Source organism: Salvelinus sp. IW2-2015, linkage group LG8 (genome assembly GCF_002910315.2).
Source record: "Salvelinus sp. IW2-2015 linkage group LG8, ASM291031v2, whole genome shotgun sequence".
NCBI lineage: Eukaryota > Metazoa > Chordata > Actinopteri > Salmoniformes > Salmonidae > Salvelinus > Salvelinus sp. IW2-2015.
In genome coordinates, this window is record NC_036848.1 from 36,532,551 (window position 1) to 36,556,604 (window position 24,054).

At 43.7% G+C, this 24,054-nt stretch overlaps 1 protein-coding gene across 1 annotated transcript in view; it reads left to right on the plus strand.

Annotated features, from left to right (window-relative positions):
- Positions 1-888: 888 nt before the first annotated feature.
- The window catches only part of spata20 (spermatogenesis associated 20), a 62,302-nt gene continuing 39,136 nt past the window's right edge, over positions 889-24,054 (plus strand). The window contains 11 exon segments of the mRNA XM_023993238.3: positions 889-1,405; positions 2,171-2,314; positions 3,352-3,571; positions 3,661-3,804; positions 3,976-4,177; positions 4,322-4,452; positions 4,632-4,736; positions 10,891-10,965; positions 12,159-12,371; positions 12,494-12,686; positions 13,332-13,500. Of these exon segments, the coding sequence (XP_023849006.1) occupies positions 1,203-1,405; positions 2,171-2,314; positions 3,352-3,571; positions 3,661-3,804; positions 3,976-4,177; positions 4,322-4,452; positions 4,632-4,736; positions 10,891-10,965; positions 12,159-12,371; positions 12,494-12,686; positions 13,332-13,500 (1,799 nt within the window). The 5' untranslated portion in view covers positions 889-1,202.

Here is a 24,054-nt window from a genome sequence, read left to right on the forward strand (position 1 = left end):
GTGAAATAAGCTTTTTGCACAAATGGAACATTTATGGGATCTTTTATTTCAGCTCAWGAAACCGACACTTTYCATGTTGCATTTATATTTTTGTTCAGTGTACATTCAGAAATCCTTATTGATCATTCTGCACGTTATGAGCAGTCAGCAGTTCACACACCAAGTTGGCTACTGGGAAGAGAGGCAGCACCTGAAGATGACGGCCCTAGCTTGTAAAAAGATAGTGCTAGACAACAACAAATAAAGACAAATTATACTTATCACTCCAGGAGTGATATCAGGAGTCCTCTATCTATAGAACGAAGCACACAGAGATGGAGCCCGAGAAACTGGTTATGTACACTCAGAAGAGGTGAAACCACTCCCCCTCCAATACAACCACTGATTACCAAAACAAGGTCACAAATTGCCTTGCCCCTTAATCCTGGTTGATGTGTAAACAATCAACTGCAAGTTATGAGCAGTCAGCAGTTCACACGCCAAGTAGGCTACTGGGAAGACAGGCAMCACCTAAAGTACATGGCCCTAGCTAGAAAATAATTCAGTACTAGACAGCGGAGGCTYGTGCCTGGACCTATAGGAGACAGGCTCATTGTAATGGCTGGAATGGAATTAATGTAACTGAGTCAAACGTGGTTTCCATATGTTCGATAAGTTCCATTTATTCAATTTCAGCCATTACAATGGGCCCGTCCTCCTACAGCTCCTCCCACCAGCCTCCTATGGTATTAGACAAGGACAAATGAAGACAAAATGTATACTTAGCACTCCTGGAGATATCAGGAGTCCTTTAGCTATAGAACGAAGCTATAGAATGAAGCATTTGGTGACTTTCCCACCAGAGCGGGAGAAGCTGTCTGTGAAACAGAAGTCACACACACAGGCAAGGACGCACAAGTGGAGGAGATGTGCGGCGGGAGAGGGTGCGAAAACGCTACGTCGGGGACCGCATCTGTACTGCACCAAGGCAAATTGGTGCTGTGACGTCGTCGCGGCAACGGCCAAACATAGTCTAGCGACTTCTAGCGTCAAAACAAGGAGCCAATAGCGATTCTCACAAACAAAACAATAGTTGGCAACACTTCCCAAAGTCAGTGACAAAACTGTCATAGTTGGTTGGTCGGAGAGTTGCACTTGCCGTGTTAAGCAAAGTAGGCAAACCTCCACTGAGCCAGCCCTTTGACAAGGKACATTGGATTAAGATGTTAAGACTCGCATGGGCACGGTCGTCGTCAAAAAATAGCCGCGTTGACCCAGCTCGCCTGCTAAGTATCGTTCTCCTGGGAGGTGACAACAAGCCGCACAGRCCAGAACAGAGTCGGGACATCAGCGGGCTCACACCACCCCCTGTTAGCGACAAGTCCCCCTCGCTGCTGAGTCCCAGGACGTCCCAATACTGCTTCAGGTAAAGTAGCTAATGAAAAGACACATAACATGACATCTTGCGACTGACTTGTCAAATTAATTGATTAATCGCTAACTAGCTAACGTCAGCTAGCTACAATAATGCAACGATTGATTAGCTGTGGATTACATCATTGTCTCGCGCCTGCCTGGGGAGCTAGCGGGTCGCCAAGTGGTTTTGTACGAGCTGTTGTTAGCTAGCTAYCAGGCTAGATMCCATTCGTCCATTGGTTTAGCCAGCTAGCTATTTACCAAATTGTAAATAAACCTGATGATACTCTTTACAGTGTTGACACGGTTGCCAGTGAACACTCGACATAACACGGRGATGCTTTACGGTGTGTTCTGCAGTTTGGAGAACTAAAAACCATGCTAGCTAAAAGGCTAGTGCTTTTAGCATGCTTGACAGCCAGCACTGTCTGGTTTTGACAGCTGTCACTTGATAGGGCTCGTGCATGGAGGAAGTAYCTACTGTAGCTAACTAACTAGTTACAGTAGCTAACGATTATAGTAAGCTGCTACTGTCTAGCCAACATTGATATCATGCAGCACTCATACCATACATGCCAAGTATGCACGCAGTTCACCCAGCAATAACCTTTCTATAAACATAACAACATGTGACTTAGCTAACATGAACAGGTTTGATGACATTGATAGCACACTCCACATAATGTTATTTTCAGTCAGTCATTTTGTTGTAGTTTACAAACAGTTTACCAACGATGATCAAAGTGCTACCTCTGTGTTTCACTTGAACCACCAGTATGACAAGCAGAGCCAGTCTGAGTATGGCGTCTGGGAGTGAGGGGCAGGGCAGCCCCCCGTCCACCCCTCAGAGACCCCCCAACCGCCTGGGACAGGAGAGGTCCCCTTACCTGCTGCAACACGCACACAACCCGGTGGACTGGTGGGTTAGACACACACATACACACACACAATCCGTGGACTGGAGGGTTAGTCCACTTATTATTCTCTTTCACCAGTAGGCCTAATCTAAACCTAATGAACTACGCTGAACAGAAATATAAACACAACATGTAAAGCGTTGGTTTCATGAGCTGAACTATGATTTTTTTTCTCCCATACGCACAAAAAGCTTATTTCTCCCAAAACGTGTGCTCACTTTTTTATATCCCTGTTAGTGAGCAGTTCTCCTTTTCCAAGATAATTCATCCACTTGACAGGTGTGGCATATCAAGAAGCTGATTAGACAGATCATTACACAGGTGCCCCTTGTGCTGGGGAATAAAAGGCCACTTTAAAATGTGCACTTTTGTCACACAACACAATGCCACAGATGTCTCAAGTTTTGAGGGAGCGTACAATTGGCAGGCTGACTGCAGGAATGTCCACCAGAGCTGTTGCCAGATAATTTAATGTTCATTTCTCTACCATAAACTGTCTCCAACGTCATTTTAGAGAATTTGGCAGTACGTCCAACTGACCTCACAACCGCAGACCACGTGTAACCACGCCAGCCCAGGACCTTCACATCCGGCTTCTTCACCTGTGGGATCCACTGAGGGTTGGGGGTGGTGCTGAGTAGTATTTGTGTCTGTAATAAAGCCATTTTGTGGGAGGAGAACATTCTGATTGGCTGGACCTGGCTTCCCAGTGGGTGGGCCTGGCTGTAATAAAGCCATTTTGTGGGGGGGAAACACATTCTGATTGGCTGGACCTGGCTCCCCAGTGGGTGGGCCTGGCTGCCWAGTGGYTGGCCCTGTGCCCTTCCAGGCTCACCAATGGCTGCACCCCTGCCCAGTCATGTGAAATCCATAGATTAGGGCCTGATGAATTTATTTCAGTTGACTGATTTCCTGATGAACTGTAATTCACCAAAGTCTTTGAAATTGTTGCATGTTCCGTTTTTATATTTTTGTTCAGTATGTGTAAACTAATATAAGATAGTGCCAGTTAAATACATGAATCTATCCCACCTCCCAGGTATCCATGGGGACAAGAGGCGTTTGACAAAGCCAGGAGTGAAGACAAGCCTATCTTCCTGTCAGTGGGCTACTCCACGTGTCACTGGTGCCATGTGATGGAGAGAGAGTCCTTCGAGGACGAGGAGATTGGAAAGACCCTCAGTGACAACTTTGTCTGTATTAAAGTTGACCGCGAAGAGAGACCTGATGTGGACAAAGTCTACATGACCTTCGTGCAGGTGTGTGTGGCTGTGTGTGTAAACATGTAGTAATCAAGTTCCCATATCTGCTGTGTTTGTTAATCTGTGTTGCTGTCCCTGGTCTCTAGGCAACCAGTGGAGGTGGTGGTTGGCCGATGAGTGTGTGGTTGACCCCTGACCTACGACCTTTCATTGGGGGCACCTACTTCCCCCCAAAYGACAGTGGCCGGAGACCTGGACTCAAAACTGTCTTGACCAGAATTATGGAGCAGGTAATAACAATGTCCAAGCTGTATTTGAACTCTACAAATACAGCACTTTACAAAGTTCATATGTGTGTATACAGTAGCCTACATGGATATGCCAAGTGGCTTGTGGGGTGTGTGAGTGGCAAAGATATTAGTGCTGTAGCAACCGTGTGTGTGTGTTCCGCTCTCTCTCAGTGGCAGGATAACCGTGAAGCGTTGGAGTCAAGTGGTGAGAGAGTTATAGAAGCTCTGAAGAAGGGAACCTCTATCGCAGCTAACCCCGGGGAAACCCCACCCCCAGCCCATGATGTAGCCAATCGCTGCTTCGTACAGCTCGCACACTCCTATGAGGAGGAATATGGAGGATTCAGGGATGCACCCAAGTTCCCCTCACCAGGTACATATGCACACAGGAGTTCTCCAGTTCTTTCTTTTTGTCTTTGCGTCTCTGTCTGTCTGACCGTTGCTCTCTCTCCTCTTRCTATCTCACGGTCTGTTTCTCTTTCTTTCCCCCTTTCTTTCTGCCTCTCTCTTTCTGTAGTGAATCTGATGTTCCTTATGTCGTTCTGGTCTGTGAACCGTTCGTCCACTGAGGGGTCCGAGGCGCTCCAGATGACCCTACACACACTCCGCATGATGGCCCTGGGGGGCATCCACGACCATGTGGCACAGGTARACACTCTCATTCACACTAATGCCACTTTGACATCGTTCCTAGGACATGCTACTCCACTACACACAGCACACCACAACACAGTTGGCATGAGCAAGAGTAGAACATTTATGTTGTATTTCTCATTTGTTTATTTCTTTCTTCTTTCTCTCTCTTTGCCTATCTTCCTCTCTCGCAGGGGTTCCATCGTTACTCTACAGACTCATCCTGGCATGTTCCCCACTTTGAGAAGATGCTTTATGACCAGGCCCAGCTGGCTGTGGCCTACATCAGCGCCTACCAGGTGTGTGCATGCGTGTGTTTGTGTGGCAGCCACATCGTTTAACCCGTCTCTACCATAATCGTTTTCCTGCCAAAAAAGTCTTAGTCAGCAGAATTAGCCTAGATTAATAAACTCTGTTAGGGGATGTCACATCATGTGAGGGGTATGTATAGCAATGCGAAACACTGCCACAAAGCGTGTAATATTTTACAGCGAGAGCTGAAGCGAACCTCTTCTTCCGCGGGAGGCTACAATAACTTAAGTTTCCTGGGGAAGCTGTGAAGTGAGCTGTAGCCATCTGGGGAAGCTGTGAAGTGAGCTTTAGCCCCCCAGGGAAGCTGTGAAGTGAGCTTTAGCCCCCCAGGGAAGCTGTGAAGTGAGCTTTAGCCCCCCAGGAAGCTGTAAGTAGCTTACCTCCCAGGAACTTTGAATACTTACCCCCAGGAAGCTGTAAGTACTTTAAGCCTCCCAGGAACTTAAAGTGAGCTGTAGCATATTTGTGTGATTGGTTGTGCGTCTTATGCATAGCAATCTAAAGAATACATATTTCGTACATTGACTGCCCACTAACTGTCAAACAGTAAAATGATGCGACCAACAGAAAATACTACGCATGCATACAAGAAATTGAAATTTTTCAATAAGAGCTTAATGAAAACATACAACAATAGCAAGCCTATCGTCTTACAGTCAAAAGGCTCTAGCCAATTATTGAACATGCACCTTCTGTAATGAAGCTAATAAAAGCAAGATGGCGCCGACAGAGACGGTCACCTCGCTTCTAGTCCTTAGGAAACTATGCAGTATTTCGTTTTTTWATGTATTGTGTCTTACATTGTTAGCCCAGAAAATCTTAAGTGTTATTACATACAGCTGGGAAGAACTATTYGATATCAGAGCGACATCAACATGARGACCAGGAATACGACTTTCCCGAAGCGCATCCTTTGTTCGCACCACCACCCAGGGCATTGGATCTCATTCCAGAGGTCGACCTAAAACAATGTCGCCGCAGAAGTGATTGACGGAGCGGCCTCCTGGTCAGACTTCGGAGGCGTGCACACCACCCACCTCTTCCGAGTATATTACTCTCCAATGTCCAGTCTCTAGATAACAAGGTAGATGAAATTAGGGCAAGGGTTGCTTTCCAGCGATATACTCTGTTTCAAGGAAACAGCTCAGCTCAGCATTCAACCCCATAATACCCTCCAAGCTCATCATTAAGCTTGAGGCCCTGGCTCTCAACCCCGCCCTGTGCAATTGGGTCCTGGACTTTCTGACGGGCTTCCCCCAGGTGGTGAAGATAGGAAACAACATCTTCACTTCGCTGATCCTCAATATTTGGGCCCACAAGGGTGCGTGCTCAGCCCCCTCCTGTACTCCCTGTTCACCCATGACTGTGTGGCCATGCACGCCTCCAACTCAATCATCAAGTTTACAGACGACACAACAGTAGTGGGCTTGATTACCAACAATGACAAGACGGCCTACAGGGAGGAGGTGAGGACACTCGGAGTGTGGTGTCAGGAAAGCAATCTCTCACTCAACGTCAACAAAACAAAGAAGATGATCGTGGACTTCAGGAAACAGCAATGTGGATAGGGAGCACCCCCCTATCCACATTGACGCGACAGCAGTGGAGAAGGTGGAAAGCTTTTAGTTCCTCGGTGTACACTTCATGGACAAACTGAAATGGTCCACCCACACAGACAGCGTTGTGAAGAAGGCGCAGCAGCGCCTCTTCAACCTCAGGAGGCTGAAGGAGTTTGTCTTGTCGCCTAAAACCTTCACAAACTTTTACAGATGCACAATCGAGAGCATCCTGTCGGGCTGTATCACCGCCTGGTACGGCAACTGCTCCACCCACAACCGCAAGGCTCTCCAGAGGGTAGTGAGGTCGGCACAACGCATCACCGGGGGCAAACTACCTGCTCTCCAGGACACATACAGCACCCGATGTCACAGGAAGGCCAACAAGATCATCAAGGACAACAACCACCCAAGCCACTGCCTGTTCACCCCGCTATCATCCAGAAGGCAAGCTCAGTACAAGTGCATCAAAGCTGGGACCGAGAGACTGAAAAACAGCTTCTATCTCAAGGCCATCAGACTGTTAAACAGCCATCACTAACACAGATGCTGCTGCCTACATACAGACTTGAAATCATTGGCCCACTTTAATAAGAATGTAGTTTTCTAACCCAGCATTAGCCTGTGGTTGACCAATTAGAATTCCTTGCAATAAAACTGGACCAATGGCCAAATAACAAGTATCCTATTTCAGGTTCAATGTATAAACAATTTGGACCAATGAGAACTTGCCATGTAGCTATGAGTCCCGGGAATGTAATTCCTCCCATGTCTCTGACCCATTGATATTACAGAAAAAAACACTATTTCCATTTATCATTAGTACTCTATTGACCTCTTGTCCTCTGCGTTGTGTATTTATCTTCGAAATATTCTTACACTCCCCCGTAGATCATTTAAAAAAGAAATATACTTAAAATGTATTTTTAGAAAACATTTAAAAAAAATAGACAGTATAAAAAATATTAGCAGTAAGCATAAAAACATTTCCATTAAACACCTTGCATTTCTACAAAACACAAAGGGCATTTTTTACTTGCTGTTACATTAAGAAATAGATTTCAAACAAAGTTATAGAAAATAWGTATTAACAGGTGTAATGATGATGTCCCTTACGATTCCTACCACATCCTGTATTAGGAGGAAACKCACACAAAAAAGTAATTGTCTACAAMACAATAATATTCAATCATCCTATTGGCAAGGTAATCATTCACCAAGTCCTTTAAAAGTGACCAGCTCTTCCYCACTGYTATCAGTCCCACATAGATAACTATTAGATATTATGTTCAGGCAGTCTGCCGGTAGTGAGGAATTATRTTTRCGTTCCACTGAACTTCTCTAATGAACACTTCACCGGTGATCTTGTATCATTTCAGGTACTGCCCCTGGGTCAAGGGATATTGCTGCAGCTTCAGACGGTAGATTCTCATAACCTGTAASGAAGGAAACAAAAAAGTGAAAGTAACATGTCCTGGTTTCAAGAGAGATTGATATTTCACATAGATTTCTCTAAGTAAGCATGTCCTGATTTTCAGGAAAATGTTGGACATTTCACCTAGATATCCCTAATATGATGACTGCGGTATACAACATAGAAGCTTATCAGGTTCTGATCATCTTACTATGCTTCTTCACCCGAGATTGATTAGCAATTGGGGGCCAATCAGTTCTTTATTCTCCAGGCTCCGCTTTGTCATCAAAATGGACAACCTTGCAAAGAGTGACATGTATCCATCGTGATTTTCCCTGGACTTTRACTGCTGACCTCGTTATGAGCAAAACCTGATAAGGACATTCCCATTTTGGCCCTAATGTGTCTGTTACATATTTTTTTACCATCCCCCACTGTCCTGGTTCTACATCATGTCCCCCCTTGGGAGTTATTCCCTACGCCTCTTTTGCTTGTCTGTCTGCTTCCCCTACTGCATTAGAGCGTTGTATGCAATAGTTAAGCATTGTGCCACTCAAAGTGAACGTCTGCTTTTCTCAAATCTAACGTGCCTGGTAGTGACATGGGTTGACCTGTGACAACCTCAAACGGACTCAACCCTGTGGGTTTGTTATGTGTTTACCGTAAACGACATAATACCGTAGGCAATGCATCCGGCCATGCCATTCCTTGATGCATCTTTGAAAGTCTCTTTCAAAACTCGATTTGTGCGTTCTACCTTGTGCATTTTCCCACACAACGATAAACTATCTTGTCCACAACAATGTGTCCCAAAGGGTGGAGCTGTGTCATCAAGTAGGGTAGGAGTGCATTTGGCGCTACACATCTCAGGTTGTATTTCCACTTGATTGAGTTTGCATCCTGCAGCCATCCATTCCCACACTTCATCTTTTGGTGCACTGCTTTGCATATCTCTAATGTGTTGCAATGTATCCAAGGTGTATCTCCTAATCAGTTTAGGTGACCGAGGTGTTCTCTTGGCAGCCGCCCTGGCAGCTTTGTCAGCCAACTCATTACCTTTACTCTTGTCTGTAAAGATTTTTCCATGTGCTTTCATTTTCAAAATTGCAACTTGTCCAGGTAACTGGAGAGCATCCAGTAGAGCCATCACCTCTGGTCCGTTCTTCACAGGAGCTCCCAGTGATGTCATGAATCCTCTGTTTTTCCATATTTTTCCAAACTCATGGGTAACACCAAAAACATACCTTGAGTCTGTGTAGATATTAGCTGTTTTTCCACCAATTCCGTCACCTGTGCTGATGTTCCTGCAGGTAACGTGCCTGTCACTATCACATTGTCCATTGTAGGAACTGCCCAGCCTGCCTTCCTCACACCCCCTTCACAATGCTTGAACCGTCTGTGTATGAAATAAACTCTGGGTTTTCCAACGGATGCCACTTAGTAAACCCATCAGAGAGCTGATCCAAAACCAACTCACAACAGTCGTGTTCAAGTAATGTGGTATCTGTAGGATACATTAGAGTAGCTGAATCACATGGTGTGCCACGTTGTATGATGATGTTTTGTTCCAATGAGCAGCTGTGACCTGTGCAGCTCGATTCATTGTCAAAAGAGTATGAACAGCATGTCGGCAGAATGTGTCTTTTCAACTATACCCATGTCCAATAGATCTTTAATCACTACTTTAGTAGCATCCATAGCTTCCTTGCCTATGGGATATTGTTTTGTGCAAGGTGGGGCAACACCTGTCAAGCACACTGGTTCCATATCCAAAGTTCCAACCTCATTTMTCTTCGTAGTCCAAATAGGATGGTTCTGAACTATAGATCCCTGCAGTTGTCTAATTTGCCACGTCACCTTCCCTTCAGAGATGTTCAGTGTAGAGTCAAGTTGCATAATAACATCAAGACCTAAAATAGGTTGTTCATCTGAGCCTATCCACGCCCCTTATTTTCAAAATGTTCTTACACTTGTTAAATATTACTGCACTGCCGAAACAAGAAGCACAAGCATTTCGCTACACTCGCAATAASATCTGCTAACCATGTGTATGTGACCAATCAAATTTGATTTGATTTGAAAACATTATTTTCAAACATTTGCCAGAATACAATTCGTGGAAAACACACTTCTAAACAGCGCACCTAATGCGAGCGTTTCCATGTGATAAAGATTCAAATCTCTGTTAGAAACTAATGGCAACAACTAGGATGGGTTGCTAATATGACTAGGATTTTGGCTTCTGGACAACAAAAGAAAGTTGATATGAAAACCAATAGAACAGGAMAGAAARGCTGGTTAARGGCTGGAGGAAGTCTTTATAWAATAGTTGCCTCCACATTTCTATGGCTGGATTTTGGCCAGGCTACTTTAAAGAAAGGTAAGACATGCCTCATTATCTGAAGTAAAGTAAACCGTTCAGGTTTCAAACAATTATACTGCCTCAAGCTCACATTGTAAAGTGGTGGGTGATGCGCTGATAACCTGCCAACCATTGACTATAGCCTACACTATGCACAAGAATAGTGATTAGGATTCACACTTTTATGAGTTGAGATTGAGAAATAAAAATAGTAGCTCTTTTTAATCGTGGCCATCAAAACAGTTTTTAACCTATAGACCAATAAGCACGACCGGTCAAATGTATTTTCAGAGGCTAACCGTTATACCTAATAGCAATGTATAGGACCATAGACGTGTCCCTTACCTTGTTGGTGGTACAGTAGAATAACTAACACTGTAGTATAGTAGAATACGTCAACAAGACTGTCCTCTTCACTGATGTATTTTTCATCTTGAAAAGGTAAGGATTCACTGTAAAGCCAGCCTCYATGCGTAATATGGGGATATATAGGTCCTGTATTTTGGATGTGTGCGATCAAGTGCAAGAGGTTGTTTTTTATAGAAGGTGTCCTACACTGGTTGGCTCAGAATACAGTTGTGATATAGTTGTGTTATCGTTGCTATATGTTGTTGTGGGTGCAGGTCTCAGGAGACTGGTGCAATATTGTTAATTACAGTAGCGTATGGTTGGTTGGGTTCCGGTTGTGTAACAGTTGCAGTGTGATATGTTGTCTTRTCTGGGTGCAGGCCTGGTTGTGGAATGGTTCTAGTCTGCTTGTGTTATGGTTGCAGTGTGGTTTTGTGATAAGTTGTCTTGTGTGGGTGCAGGTGTCGGGGGAGCAAGTCTTTGCTGACGTGGCCCGGGACATTCTCCTCTATGTCTCCAGAGACCTCAGTGACAAGGTGAGACATCTCCCTCCTACCTCATTAACACCTCTGTGTGTGTGTGCGTGCGTGCATATGCGCTCGTGCATTTGGGGGCATGTGTGTGAGGTATCGCACTCTTTTAAAAAATGGCTCTGGATTACTATCCACCTTTCTTCCTCTCCCTGCCCTGGCAAGGCGGCGGCCATCTTAGTTTGATTAATGTCTCGACAGCCCAGAACAGAGCACACAATTAAAACCACACTCATTGAGATCATTCTATTCACCAAGATTTATTATGTAATTATACYGTAACGAATTACGCAAGGAAGGTAATTTACCACGGACACTGTTTCTTTTATACGGCTGCCTCGCACAGGGCTTTCCCTCGAAAGCTCAGAGTCATTGTTGCAGAGAGAATACAGAGAATGTGCAGACAATGGACAATAGAGTTGGCCTGAAGTTTTTAGTTCATTTACRTACTGTTACACAGAGTAGTTGCATGTTATCTACCTTTAATCTCATGTGCTGCGGGCAGTGGCAGGCACAAACAGCAGTTGATGACTGAACCTTGTTTTTTTCCACACGATTGTTAGGTAATAATTTAGGTAGTTTAGACAGCTCTACAGCTAGCTAGCACTTCCACACTCCATTTCCCTAGSGGGCAGCAGCTACCTTGTCCAMATGCTGAGRCTGGTTGATAAGCACATCAGGTGCTGCCAATTAGGGTGGTCGTCGGTCAGAGTCCCAGCTTGCAAGCCGTGAGGCTGCTGGTTATGTTTGGTGGCCATGAGGCCTTTCGTTTGTTTTTGAGTCTTTAGTTTCGGCATTCCTTTTTAGTGTTTTTATTTATGTTTCGCCACAACAAATAATAATCCGCTTGGACAGGCCGATCAAGAGAGACAGAACTGGCCCTGGACCATTTGCTGTCTCCTGGGTACATGCATTCAACACCTGTTCGCATATGATTACTTTTCACATTTAATGCACACATTTATTCAGGTTACAGACAGTGTAACTAGGCCAAGGACCCCTTGACAAAGCGAGTGCAACAATTTCCTTAGGTAAGTTTCTTGGTTTCATAATCCATTACATCAACAACAAAAAATATACATTCAATCCAAGGATCATGACCGGAACATTGGTTTAAGATTCATTACATTTATCATTACAGAAAATGATATTAACACTTTGTTCTCTAAACACCCCATCTCTCTCTCTTGGGCGTTTAGTCTGGGGGCTTCTACAGTGCTGAGGACGCAGACTCTCTCCCTGCTGRGGGAGGAAGTGAAAAGAYGGAGGGGGCGTTCTGTGTGTGGATGGGGTCAGAGGTCAGAGAACTACTTCCTGTCGTGGTGGAGGGAGCAACAGGGGGTGCTACAGAGGCTGACATCTTCATGCACCACTACGGTGTCAAAGAACAAGGCAACGTGGACATGGAACAGGTGTGTGTGCGCGCTCGCAAGCTCGTTGGTCCCCAAGATAGACCTTGTCCTAAGTATCATTTAAATGACCATTAACATTTATCTTCTGTGTGTCTTCTGTAATTATCTTCTGGGCGMGTCAGGACCCTCATGGGGAGCTGCAGGGCCAGAACGTGTTGATCGTGCGTTACTCTGTGGAGCTGACAGCTGCACGCTTTGGCCTCAGTGTAGCYAAGGTCTCTGAGCTACTGGCCTCCGCTAGAGCCAAGATGGCCGAAGTCAGGAAGAACCGTCCGGCCCCTCACCTCGACACCAAGATGCTGGCCTCCTGGAACGGTAAGAGCACACACACACTGCACCCAGGTCTCCATSTGATGCGGGAGTGTATCAGTATCTGTGAGGTAACGAAGCGATTTCAGGAACCCTTCKATTAAACCTCTCTCCTCCATCTAGTCCTTAATTAGTCAATCACTTCATTAATCAGCTGTCCCACAGTGCAGACAGCACTCTACTGGGCTTTGATYACTGGGCTGCTCCCTACCAACGCTTTGATACTGACATGAAAGATGGAGGGAGGGATAGAGGGAAGGAGAGAAAAGGAACCCAGCGACCAGGGGAACTTCAAAGCCTGGTAATCACCAAGTTGCTGCTGAACTGCCACCTCACGGAGTCACTGAGCTGRTCCAGAACAGAGCACACAATTAAAACCACACTCATTGAGATCATTCTATTCACCAAGATTTATTATGTAATTATACGGTAACGAATTACGCAAGGAAGGTAATTTACCTTAGAGAGATGATGATACAGCGTTCCAGTATGGGACGATACCACAGAATTCCATTGAAACCATGTTGCTGGCAGTTGCTTGACAATATTTTGGGTTTGGCAATATGACAATGGGCTTCATAACCCTTCTCTCCCTCCCCCTTTCTCTCCATCTCTCTCCTCCCATATCTTTCTTTCTTGCTCTCTCTCCAGGTCTGATGTTATCAGGCTTTGCGCGTGTCGGCGCTGTGCTGGATGACAAGGCTCTGCTGGAGAGAGCGGTGCAGGCCGCTGGCTTCCTAAAGGAGCACCTGTGGGACGCGGAACGACAGATCATGCTTCGCTCCTGTTACCGTGGAGACGAGATGGAGGTGGAGCAGGGGTAAGATGGGGTGATAATGATGAGAATGTTTAGGTGACAAATCARAACTTCAGTACTTGACATCAATGTGTGATTTGCGCAAACGTTTCAATTATATGCACATATCGCAAGTGAGCAATGGACTGAATTAAAGGTTACATTTACAAAATAATAATAATACAATGAATTGGGTGGGTAGGTGACAACACATGAGGACCTTTCACCAACATCAATTTCACCCCATGTTATATAAGTTTCACAATCTAAAACACAAATAAAATTGTATTTATCACATGCTTCGTAAACAACCAGAGAAATGCTTACTTACGGGCCCTTCCCAACAGAAATAATAGAAAAATAATAACACAAGGAATAAATAWCGGTAACATGGCTATATACACGGGGTACCAGTACCGAGTTGATGTGCAGGGGTACGAGGTAATTGAGGTAGATATAGTGTATYTACATATAGGTAGGGAAAAAGTGACTAAGCAACAGGATTAGGGATGCACCGATATATTACATTTTTGGATGATTCRGATATTTTCCTTGCCCAAAAAAAACGATACCGATATTTAAAATGTTAGCSATGTTTTAAGCGTTCTCGTACAGTTGAATAGTTAACACACACACATGGACGCAGCGGTCTAAGGCACGGCATCTCAGTGCAAGAGGCGTCACTACAGTCCCTGGTTCGAATCCAGGTTGTATCACATCCTGCCGTGATTGGGAGTCCCATAGGGCGGCTCACAATTGTCCCAYCGTCGTCCGGGGTAGGCCGTCATTGTAAATAAGAATTTGTTCTTAACTGACTTGCCTAGTTAAATAAAGGTTACACACACACACCACACTGACCCAAAAATTATTTTGTTGGCATTTACGTATGTCCATTACCAGTAAAACATAATCAAAACCTATTTATTTTACTTACTTGCTGTGCTGTTTCGTTGTTCAGTCGTTTCATTCTCAACCAGGATTTCTTGGAACGCCGTTTGGGTCTTTGCGTGTCAAAAAAGAAAACAATGACCAGTAGATAACACTATTTGACGTGTCAAATAAGTTTGTTGACCAATCAGGACCTGAAAATGACTTCACATAATAATTGAATGCCTTCATACATTTTTTACTTAGTGTAATAACTATCACTTGTATTTCATGTCACAATGATTCATCGATACATATGCTATGATGCTGGTAAAGTTGTCTCGCGCACCTACAGTGCTGGTCATAAAAAAGTAAAGCTAGCTAGCTCATGGATGCAAACAATGTTGTTCCCCAAAAACATAGCAAAATGACATAATCTGTTTCAGTAGCTATAGCTAGCTAACTATATAACTAGGTGTCATCATCTAAAATAACCCACATTTATTTGATTAATGATTAGCCACAATAGTGGACTTTGCGGTTAGCCTTCAAAATTAAACTATGGCATAATTCTACTTTTTGTATTCATTTGCATCACTGTCAATGACATACTTTTATTTTGAAGGCAAACCYTAAATTKCACTATTGTGCCTAATCCTTATTGTGGCTAGCTTRACAACACATAACCKYGTCCGGTCGAGCCTCACTAGCCAGATGAAGKTAGCTGGCTGCTTATAACGTTAGCTTTGGGGACCAGGATTAAGTAGRTGGRTAGCTATTCATTTTCATGAACTYAATTTCAATTTCAATAGGRGAACAACAAGTGGCAACCTAGCTAATACTTACTCACAAAGATTCCTAAATCATTGCTAAGAATAATGAAAATGACTGCAGTTTCTACTGGTTATTGTTTTCAGGCTGGTTGTATTGGTGCTAGCTAGGTACCATGATAAAGCTAGCTACCCCAGAAGTTGCGTCAAACAAATTATGCTTTATTACCATCGTGGTATTGTAAAAACATTGTTCGTGGCCGGTGTTTGCAGACTTTTTATTGCAGCTTTGACAGTGCTACTGTATKTTTTTTGACACGCAAAGACCCAAACGGCGTTCCATAGTGTGCATGTCTTGAAGCTAATAGCAATGACGCTATTACTGTGTAACTCCGGTAGGGCATCATCTGAAAAATCTAGCGCACTTGGTAGTGTGTACTGGTTCCTTGACCAGTCGGCGAAAGTCAACATCACCCACAACAGAGAACGGTTGATTGTCAAGGGCAATGAATTCCATTATCTTGGCTTTAATGGGTTTCACCTTTGAGTTCTCGCTGAAATGTTCTTACTCTTTCAAATGAATGCTCGACTTGTTGACTGCTCGATCCACACAGCAGACATTGTGGGCTAGGTTAGGAATGCTCTGTTGCACGTGTAGAGCAACATTTTACGTGACGTCATTACGTCGTGTACCTATGTTATATAGGTATGCACGTCAGCTTTGACATTGGTTTTGCACATCGGCGTTAAACTAGACATGTTCACAGATATATTGTGCATCCCTAAACAGGATAGATAATAAACAGTAGCAGCAGCTAATGTGATGAGCCAAAAGAGTTAATGCAAAAAGGTTCAATGCAGATAGTTCGGATATCTTATTGATTAACTATTTAACTAACTATTTAGCAGTCTTATGGCTTGGGGGTAGAAGATGTTCAGGGCCCTGCTGGTTCCAGATTTGGTGCATTGGTACAGCATGCCATGCGTTAGCAGAGAGAACAGTATATGACTTGGGTGGCTGGAGTCTTTGACAATTTTTAGGACCTTCCTCTGACACTGCCTGGTATAGAGGTCCTGGATGGCAGGGAGCTCAGCCCCAGTGATGTACTGGGTTGTAAGCACTACCCTCTGTTCCGCCTTGCGGTTGGATGGAAAGCAGTTTCCTGTAGTCCACAATCTGCTCCTTTGTCTTGCTGACATTGATACACTTATTAATGAAGGCTGATGTGGTAAACTCCTCAATACCATCGGATCAATCCCGGAATATATTTCAGTCTGTGCTAGCGAAACAGTCCTGTAGCTTGTCATGGAAGTGGATATTGTATTATGTCCTTGATAATGTCCTTGGTTTATCCAGGTGTTGTGGTTGTTTCTGCCCCAGATGCCATGAGTGAGCGAATGTGTTCACAAACTGTGTAGGGCCCTATGAWATCRGTTTTTATTTGTATTTATGTTTTTTTGCCTGATTCTGTTTTTTCCCAAATTCTCAGTTTAGTTTTTTTCAGGTTTTCGATCTCTAAAACACACTTTTTAAATAGAAAAACAAGTAAATTGGATGTTCAAGTCCACAACAATGTTTGAACCACATCAGGAGACTCCTTTTGAGGTCTGGGAAAAATCMAAGAAATGTTGGTTTTGGAGTGCAATTACCCTTTAATTCAAGTGTGCACTAGAGCCCTGCACGGACATGAATTTAAAGCCTGAGCCCCACCCATGCCCGGAAGGTTCATGGCCCTACCCTACCCAAGCCCGATTGCTTCTGCCAAATTTAAGGCCTGGCCCAACCCGACATCAGAAATAACTTCTTTAGTAAAAACATTAGCTGCTCCTCTCTGTGTGTCACCCGCTCTTGGCTCGCAGCTCGCTCATGGTGCTCTGAGTCTGTAAGTATCCATAGCAATGGCTCTGATTAGGCTGCTCTGCTAAATGAAGAGGCACGAGAGAGCAGTTAGCTGTTAGCTACTTTTCGTTACTCAGACATAACTCAAGGAACATTATTTTCTGTGAATTAATCTCTCCTGCCTTATATTTGACGAGGTTGAAGCACTTATGTCTGAGTCAGATACGACTGTACTGCGCAGCAGAGAATGCGCAGCAGAGAATGCGCAGCAGAGAATGCGCAGCAGAGAATGGCTCGGCTTCAAAATGTTAGTGATCAATTTAGTGATACCTGAGCCCTGCCCGTACCCTAGTTATTGATGGAAAAACAGGCCCTACCCAGCCCTAACCCAATTTGCTGTTGGCTTTTCAGAAAGTTGCAGGGAATCACTAATCCGAATCACTAGGGAATCCGAATCACTAATGCATTTCGTTCATGTCATATGATAAACTTGGGCAAATTAATAACTTTTCTAATAAGTTCAATACTTTTAGTTAATTTCCTACTAATTTCAATACATTTTCTAATATTGTTGAATTCCCTTTTAATGTCTGGATTCTGTGTTCTCCGCAACGCAGATTTTATAGGGCCCTAAATGTGGAAATGCCACTGAATCTGCAGAAAACCACGTCAGGAACCCCCACACATGCGTGAACACATGCATACACACTCACTGGCCTGGTTCCAGTGGGCCCGTCTCATTCGTACTAGTCATTAGGGGTGTAACGATTCACCGATACGGTCCCCGGCTCAAATGTTTAAGATATTAGTGCATATGTCCACGGGACCCCAAACCTATCCAAATGTAGCATACATCAGTCAGGAAATCGATTTCAAACGTTACGAATCGCCTGGTTCGCCATTTTTTTTGTTGCTGCTCAAATTACTTTCTACTTTCCATAAATATCTCATATTTTGTGACTTCACATTTTGCATGCCGAACAACCCCAGGCAATATCAGTAGCCTAGTCAAACTGCGGGCTGTGTGCAGCTTTGCGCGCTGACCAATCGCATCAGTAGTAGGCCTACTACTGATCTGGTACATCTGTGTGTCACCTTCAGCATTTAAATGTTTTGTGAAATTGCTTGCGCAATATTAGGCTTTATTAGTTGAGTGACAACCAATGTAATTTGCTAGGTTATTTTTATCAAATACCTAACATCCCGCCGGAGACACAACTCTCATCTGGATGTACATGCTGATCGGGACTTAGCCTACATTCGATTTTTATAAACATTTTTGGGTTGTTTAGCTTGAAACAATCAGTGTATATATATGGTCATTTTTACATATCAAGTTGATAATTTCGTAACGAGGACAGCAATCAGTTTCGCTACCCCTACTGCATGGTCGAAGCTGGAGAAGAAGAGAAGCTCACTCCCCTAGTCAGTCAACTTCCAAATGGTCTAAACCATTCGATTATGAGACGGGGGTGAAATCCAAAATTGTGCTATATATTCATTGGCTATGTCATAGCAAATGTTCAAAGATAAATATTGATACATTACTAGCTCTAACACTTTTGATCTGCAAAAATGACTAATTAGTGAGTGATGATGATTTCAGATCAAAAGTGTGGGGGGGCAATGTTAGCTCCCCCACACACACACTTTTGATCTGAAATGGTCATACCAGTGAGCTGGTAGATGCCCAGTTTCCCTTATGGCTCAGACATATACATCATTTTACACACACACAAACAGACACACTCACACACAGACACACAGAGAAAAGTCAGCTCAGACAGATCCAGCTCAGAGATGCCCAACTCATGAGCTCCATCACTAGCAGAATTTAGTTAAGAATGGAAAATGAATGTGTTTATTCAACAAATGTTAGTGCATCGAATCGTATCACATCGAACCCGAATCGCATCGATTCGTTCCTCTAATCCAGGCCTGGGCATTTACTTTCCATGGAGGGCCACGTTAGAATATATTTTTGCCATCGTGGGCCAGAATCATATTACAGGTTTGTACATCATGTGACTGTGTTGAAAGATGTATATACTGTAAATCACATCCAGCTTTGCTACTTATTTTACTTTTTTAGCATGCACAGAAATAAACCACATCCATGTTCTCCTTTTGGTAGGTATTTTCATTATTAAACATGCAATGAATTACACGGAGGGAAAAGTACACTGTGCATTCAGCACCACAGACAGAACTCCTGTTAACGGGTATGCACAAAAACACAAGGAGAGAGAGCTCAACATTACATTTAAACTACTCAATCAGTGTAAAGAGTGTTAGTGGAATGTGATTCACATTTAACAAACAAAAAAACGTTTTTTTCCTTCACACTTTCAAACAGTCCATTTATATTTTCCAACAGGGCTATACATTTGGGTAAGTTTTTTTTTCTTCTCTCGCCTGAGTAGGCTTGTTTCACTGCCAAAAATAAAATTAAACCATCTAGTGAACAGCGAAATAACAACAATGTCAAATACAGGTAGTCAAATAATTCATATCCAATCACATTAAACGTTACTCTCTCGCGGGAATTCCACTAACGGTCCGCATGTAGCCAAAAGTAGCTGCTGCTCATGTTGGTATCTGTACGGATGGCACAAAAGCCATGACAGGGAGACATAGTGGAGTGGTAACGCACGTGCAAGCAGTTGCTCATGACGCCACTTGGGTACACTGCAGCATCCACCGAGAGGCTCTTGCTGCCAAGGGAATGCCTGACAGCTTGAAAGATATTTTGGACACTACAGTGAAAATGGTTAACTTAGTTAAAGCAAGGCCCCTGAACTCTCGTGTATTTTCTGCACTATGATATGGGCAGCGACCATGTAACGCTTTTACAACATAGAGAAAGAAGTGTTATCAAGGGGCAAAGATTTGACAATTTTTTAAAATTGAGACGAGCTTAAAGTTTTCTTTACTGACCATAATTTTCACTTGTCTGACCTCTTGCATGATGACGAGTTTCTCACACGACTGGCCTACAGTGCCTTGCAAAAGTATTCATCCCCCTTGCCCCTTGCACGTGCCCCTTGCTATTTTGTTGCATTTTAACCTAATAATTTAAAATGTATTTTTATTTGGATTTCATGTAATGGACATACACAACATAGTCCAAATTAGTGAAGTGAAATGATTTTTTTTTTACGGAAAAAACGGAAAAGTGGTGCGTGCATATGTATTCACCTCCTTTGCTATGAAGCCCCTAAATATGATCTGGTGAAACCAATTACCTTCAGAAGTCACATAATTAGTTAAATAAATTCCACCTGTGTGCAATCTAAGTGTCACATGATCTCAGTATATATACACACCTGTTCCGAAAGGGCCCAGAGTCTGCAACACCACTAAGCAAGGGGCACCACCAAGGAAGCTGCACCATAAAGATCAAGGAGCTCTCCAAACAGGTCAGGGACGAAGTTGTGGAGAAGTACAGATCAGAGTTGGGTTATAAAAAAATATCAGAAACTTTGAACATCCCACGGAGCACCATTTTAAATCCATTGTTAAAAAATTTAAAGAATATGGCACCACAGCAAACCTGCCAAGAGAGGGCCGCCCACAAAAACTCACGGACCAGTCAAGGAGGGCATTAATCAGAGAGGCAACAAAGAGACCGAAGATAACCCTGAAGGAGCTGCAAAGCACCACAGCGGAGATTGGAGTATCTGTCTATAGGACCACTTTAAGCCGTACACTCCACAGAGCTGGGCTTTACGGAGGAGTGGAGAGAAAAAAGCCATTGCTTGAATAAAAAAATGAGCAAACACGTTTGGTGTTCGCCAAAAGGCATGTGGGAGACTCGCCAAACATTTGGAGGAAGGTACTCTGGTCAGATGAGACTAAAATTGAGCTTTTTGGCCATCAAGGAAAATGCTATGTCTGGCTCAAACCCAACACCTCTCATCACCCTGAGGACACCATCCCTAAAGTGAAGCATGGTGGTGGCAGCATCATGCTGTGGGGATGTTTTCATTGGCAGGGACTGGAAAACTGGTCAGAATTGAAAGAATGATGGATGGCACTAAATACAGGGACATTCTTGAGGGAAACCTGTTTAAGTCTTCCAGAGATTTGAGACTGGGATGGAGATTCACCTTCCAGCAGAACAATGACCCTAAGCATACTGCTAAAGCAACACTCGAGTGGTTTAAGCGGAAACATTTACATTTCTTGTAATGGCCTAGTCAAAGCCCAGACCTCAATCCAATTGAGAATCTGTGGTATGACTTAAATATTGCTGTGCATCAGCGGAACCCATCCAACTTGAAGGAGCTGGAGCAGTTTTGCAAACATACCAGTGGCTAGATGTGCCAAGCTTATAGAGACATACCCCAAGAGACTTGCAGCAAAAGGTGGCTCTGCAAAGTATTGACTTTGGGGGGGTGAATAGTTATGCACGCTCAAGTTTTCAGTTTTTTGTGTGTTATTTCTTGTTTATGTCACAAGAAAAAATATTTTGCATCCTCAAACTAGTAGGCATGTTGTGTAAATCAACTGATACAAACCCCCCAAAAATCTGTTTTAATTCCAGGTTGTAAGGCAACAAAATAGGAAAAATGCCAAGGGGGTGAATACTTTCGCAAGCCACTGTATCTGGGTGATGTTTTTTCTTGCCTGAATGATCTGAATCGAAGATTACAGGGACTCTCCGCAACTTTATTCAATGTGCGGTAAGTTGGAGCTCTTCTCTGTCTGCGTTAACCTCTCTAAGGGGGTGTGGGACGCTACCGTCCCACCTGGCCAACATCCGGTGAAATTGCAGAGCGCGAAATTCAAAAACAAATACTCATAATAAAAATTCATAAAACATACAAGTGTTATACATCGGCTTAAAGATTAACTTCTTGTTAATCCAACCGCGGTGTCAGATTTCAAAAAGGCTTTACGGCGAAAGCATACCATGCGATTATCTGAGGACAGCGCCCAGCACACAAAACATTACATACAGTTACCAGCCAAGTAGATTAGTCAGAAATAGCAATAAAATTAATCACTTACCTTTGATGATCTTCGTATGGTTGCACTCACAAGACTCCCAGTTACACAATAAATGTTTGTTTTGTCGATAAAGTCCCTCTTTTTATCCAAAAACCTCCGGTTTGTTGGCGTGTTTTGTTCAGTAATCCAATGGCTCAAAGGCAGTCACAACAGGCAGACGAAAAATCCAAATACTATCAGTAAAGTTTGTAGAAACATGTCAAACGATGTTTAGAATCAATCTTCAGGTTGTTTTTAGTCATAATAATCTATAATATTTCAACCGGACAATAGCTTCGTCAATATAAAAGAATAACAAGAAAGGCTCGCTCTCGGTCGAGCGCAGAAAACAGCTCTGGGGACTTCCTACTATCCACTGACTCAAAGTGGTCTTACTCCCTCATTTTTCAGAATATAAGCCTGAAACAATTTCAGAAATATTTTGATGTCCACTATTGCTGGAACACCCTACATTCGTTGTCTATTTTCCTTTTCTTTGAAATCTTTGAAAAACTCATTTTTGCGCAATTTCTAGCTAGCTACTATTTGTAACTGTAACGTGTGTGTCAGCCTGTCAGTCACTGTTTGTCCTCGTGCAGTTGTTATTTATACGTGCCTTCAAAATAAATGTCCCACAAGCGGTGGGAGTTGAATCATTACACAAAGGCGAGTATTCATAGGGCTTTTTAATTTAAATAACAAATACGTTTTTCAAAACTTTACTATCGCAAATTCTTTATGTGATCTGAACATGATTCCGTGGGCCATATTGAATCAGGCCGCATACAGCCCCCGGGCCGGCCTTTGAACATAATCAAACCGAATCGTTTCAAACTAAAACGTATCGTTCCAGTATCGTATCGGAGCCCATGTATCGAATCGTCTTGACAGGGAAAGATGCACGTCCCTACTAGTCATATTCCCATGCCATCCGCAGGTAGCAAGTTGTAGAATGTTTACCCAGGAGAATGCTTATCTGGGCCTTTTCTCTCTCCGAGAATAGGCTGGGCCAAGCTATATCTCTTGACATGCCAAGCACACACAGGACAAACTAAATTGTCTGAAGGGATGGCTAGGACGGTATAGAATTGGGTAATAGACCTAGAGGTGTTGTGGTGCTGTACTGCCTCACAGTATGATGCAGTTGTTACTAGGGAGAGAACTATCCCGGAGGAATACTGTGGTTTAGAACAAGTTTTGTGAGAGGAATTTGTGCAACACGGGTTAAGCTTTGCTCCTCCTATCATGCACCCCTAACATTGTATATTTTTGGTCGAGCCCTGCAAAAACACAAGCTGATTCAACTAATCAAGGACTCTTTTCCTCTCTCCCGCTCTCTTTCTCCCACAATTCTCTCCTTTTCAGTTATTATGGAACCCAAATCCTCAAAAAATACTGGAATGCCATCAAAGTTAACATCCCACCCCAAACTCTATTTAATGAGTCAGATGGGAAATACATCATCAGAGAGCTTTTCTCCCTTGTGACTTTGCTCTGTGTTTGAATTGTCTGCTACTAGGATGGCACAATGACTGTCAGTGACCTAGAGAAGGGTCTCTTTTGTGAACAGTAGACGCATTAAAGTAAATCCTCAGTTTGAAATCATAAAAAGAGTGTGTGGGGGCCTCCCAAGTGGCGCAGCGGTCTAAGGCACTGCATCGCAGGGCTTGAGGCGTCACTACAGACCCGGGTTCGATCCCAGGCTGTGTCACAGCCGGCCGTGACAGGGAGACCCATGAGGCGACACACAATTGGCCCAGCGTCGTTCGTGTTCGGGGATGGTTTGGCCGGCTGGGATTTCCTTGTCCCATCTCGCTCTAGCGATTCCTTGTGGCGGGGCGGACGCCTGCAACTGACTTCGGTCGCCAGCTGGACGGTGTTTCCTCCGACACATTGGTGTGGCTGGCTTCCGGGTTAAGCGAGCAGTGTGTCAAGAAAGGTCATGTTTTGGAGGACTCATGGCTCTCGACCTTCGCCTCTCCCGAGTCCGTAGGGGAGTTGCAGTGATGGGACAAGACTGTAACTATCAATTAAGGAGAAAAAGGGGTAAAAAGTTTTTAAATAAATAGGAGTATGTGTGTTCAAGTGAACCAAATACATACTCAGGGT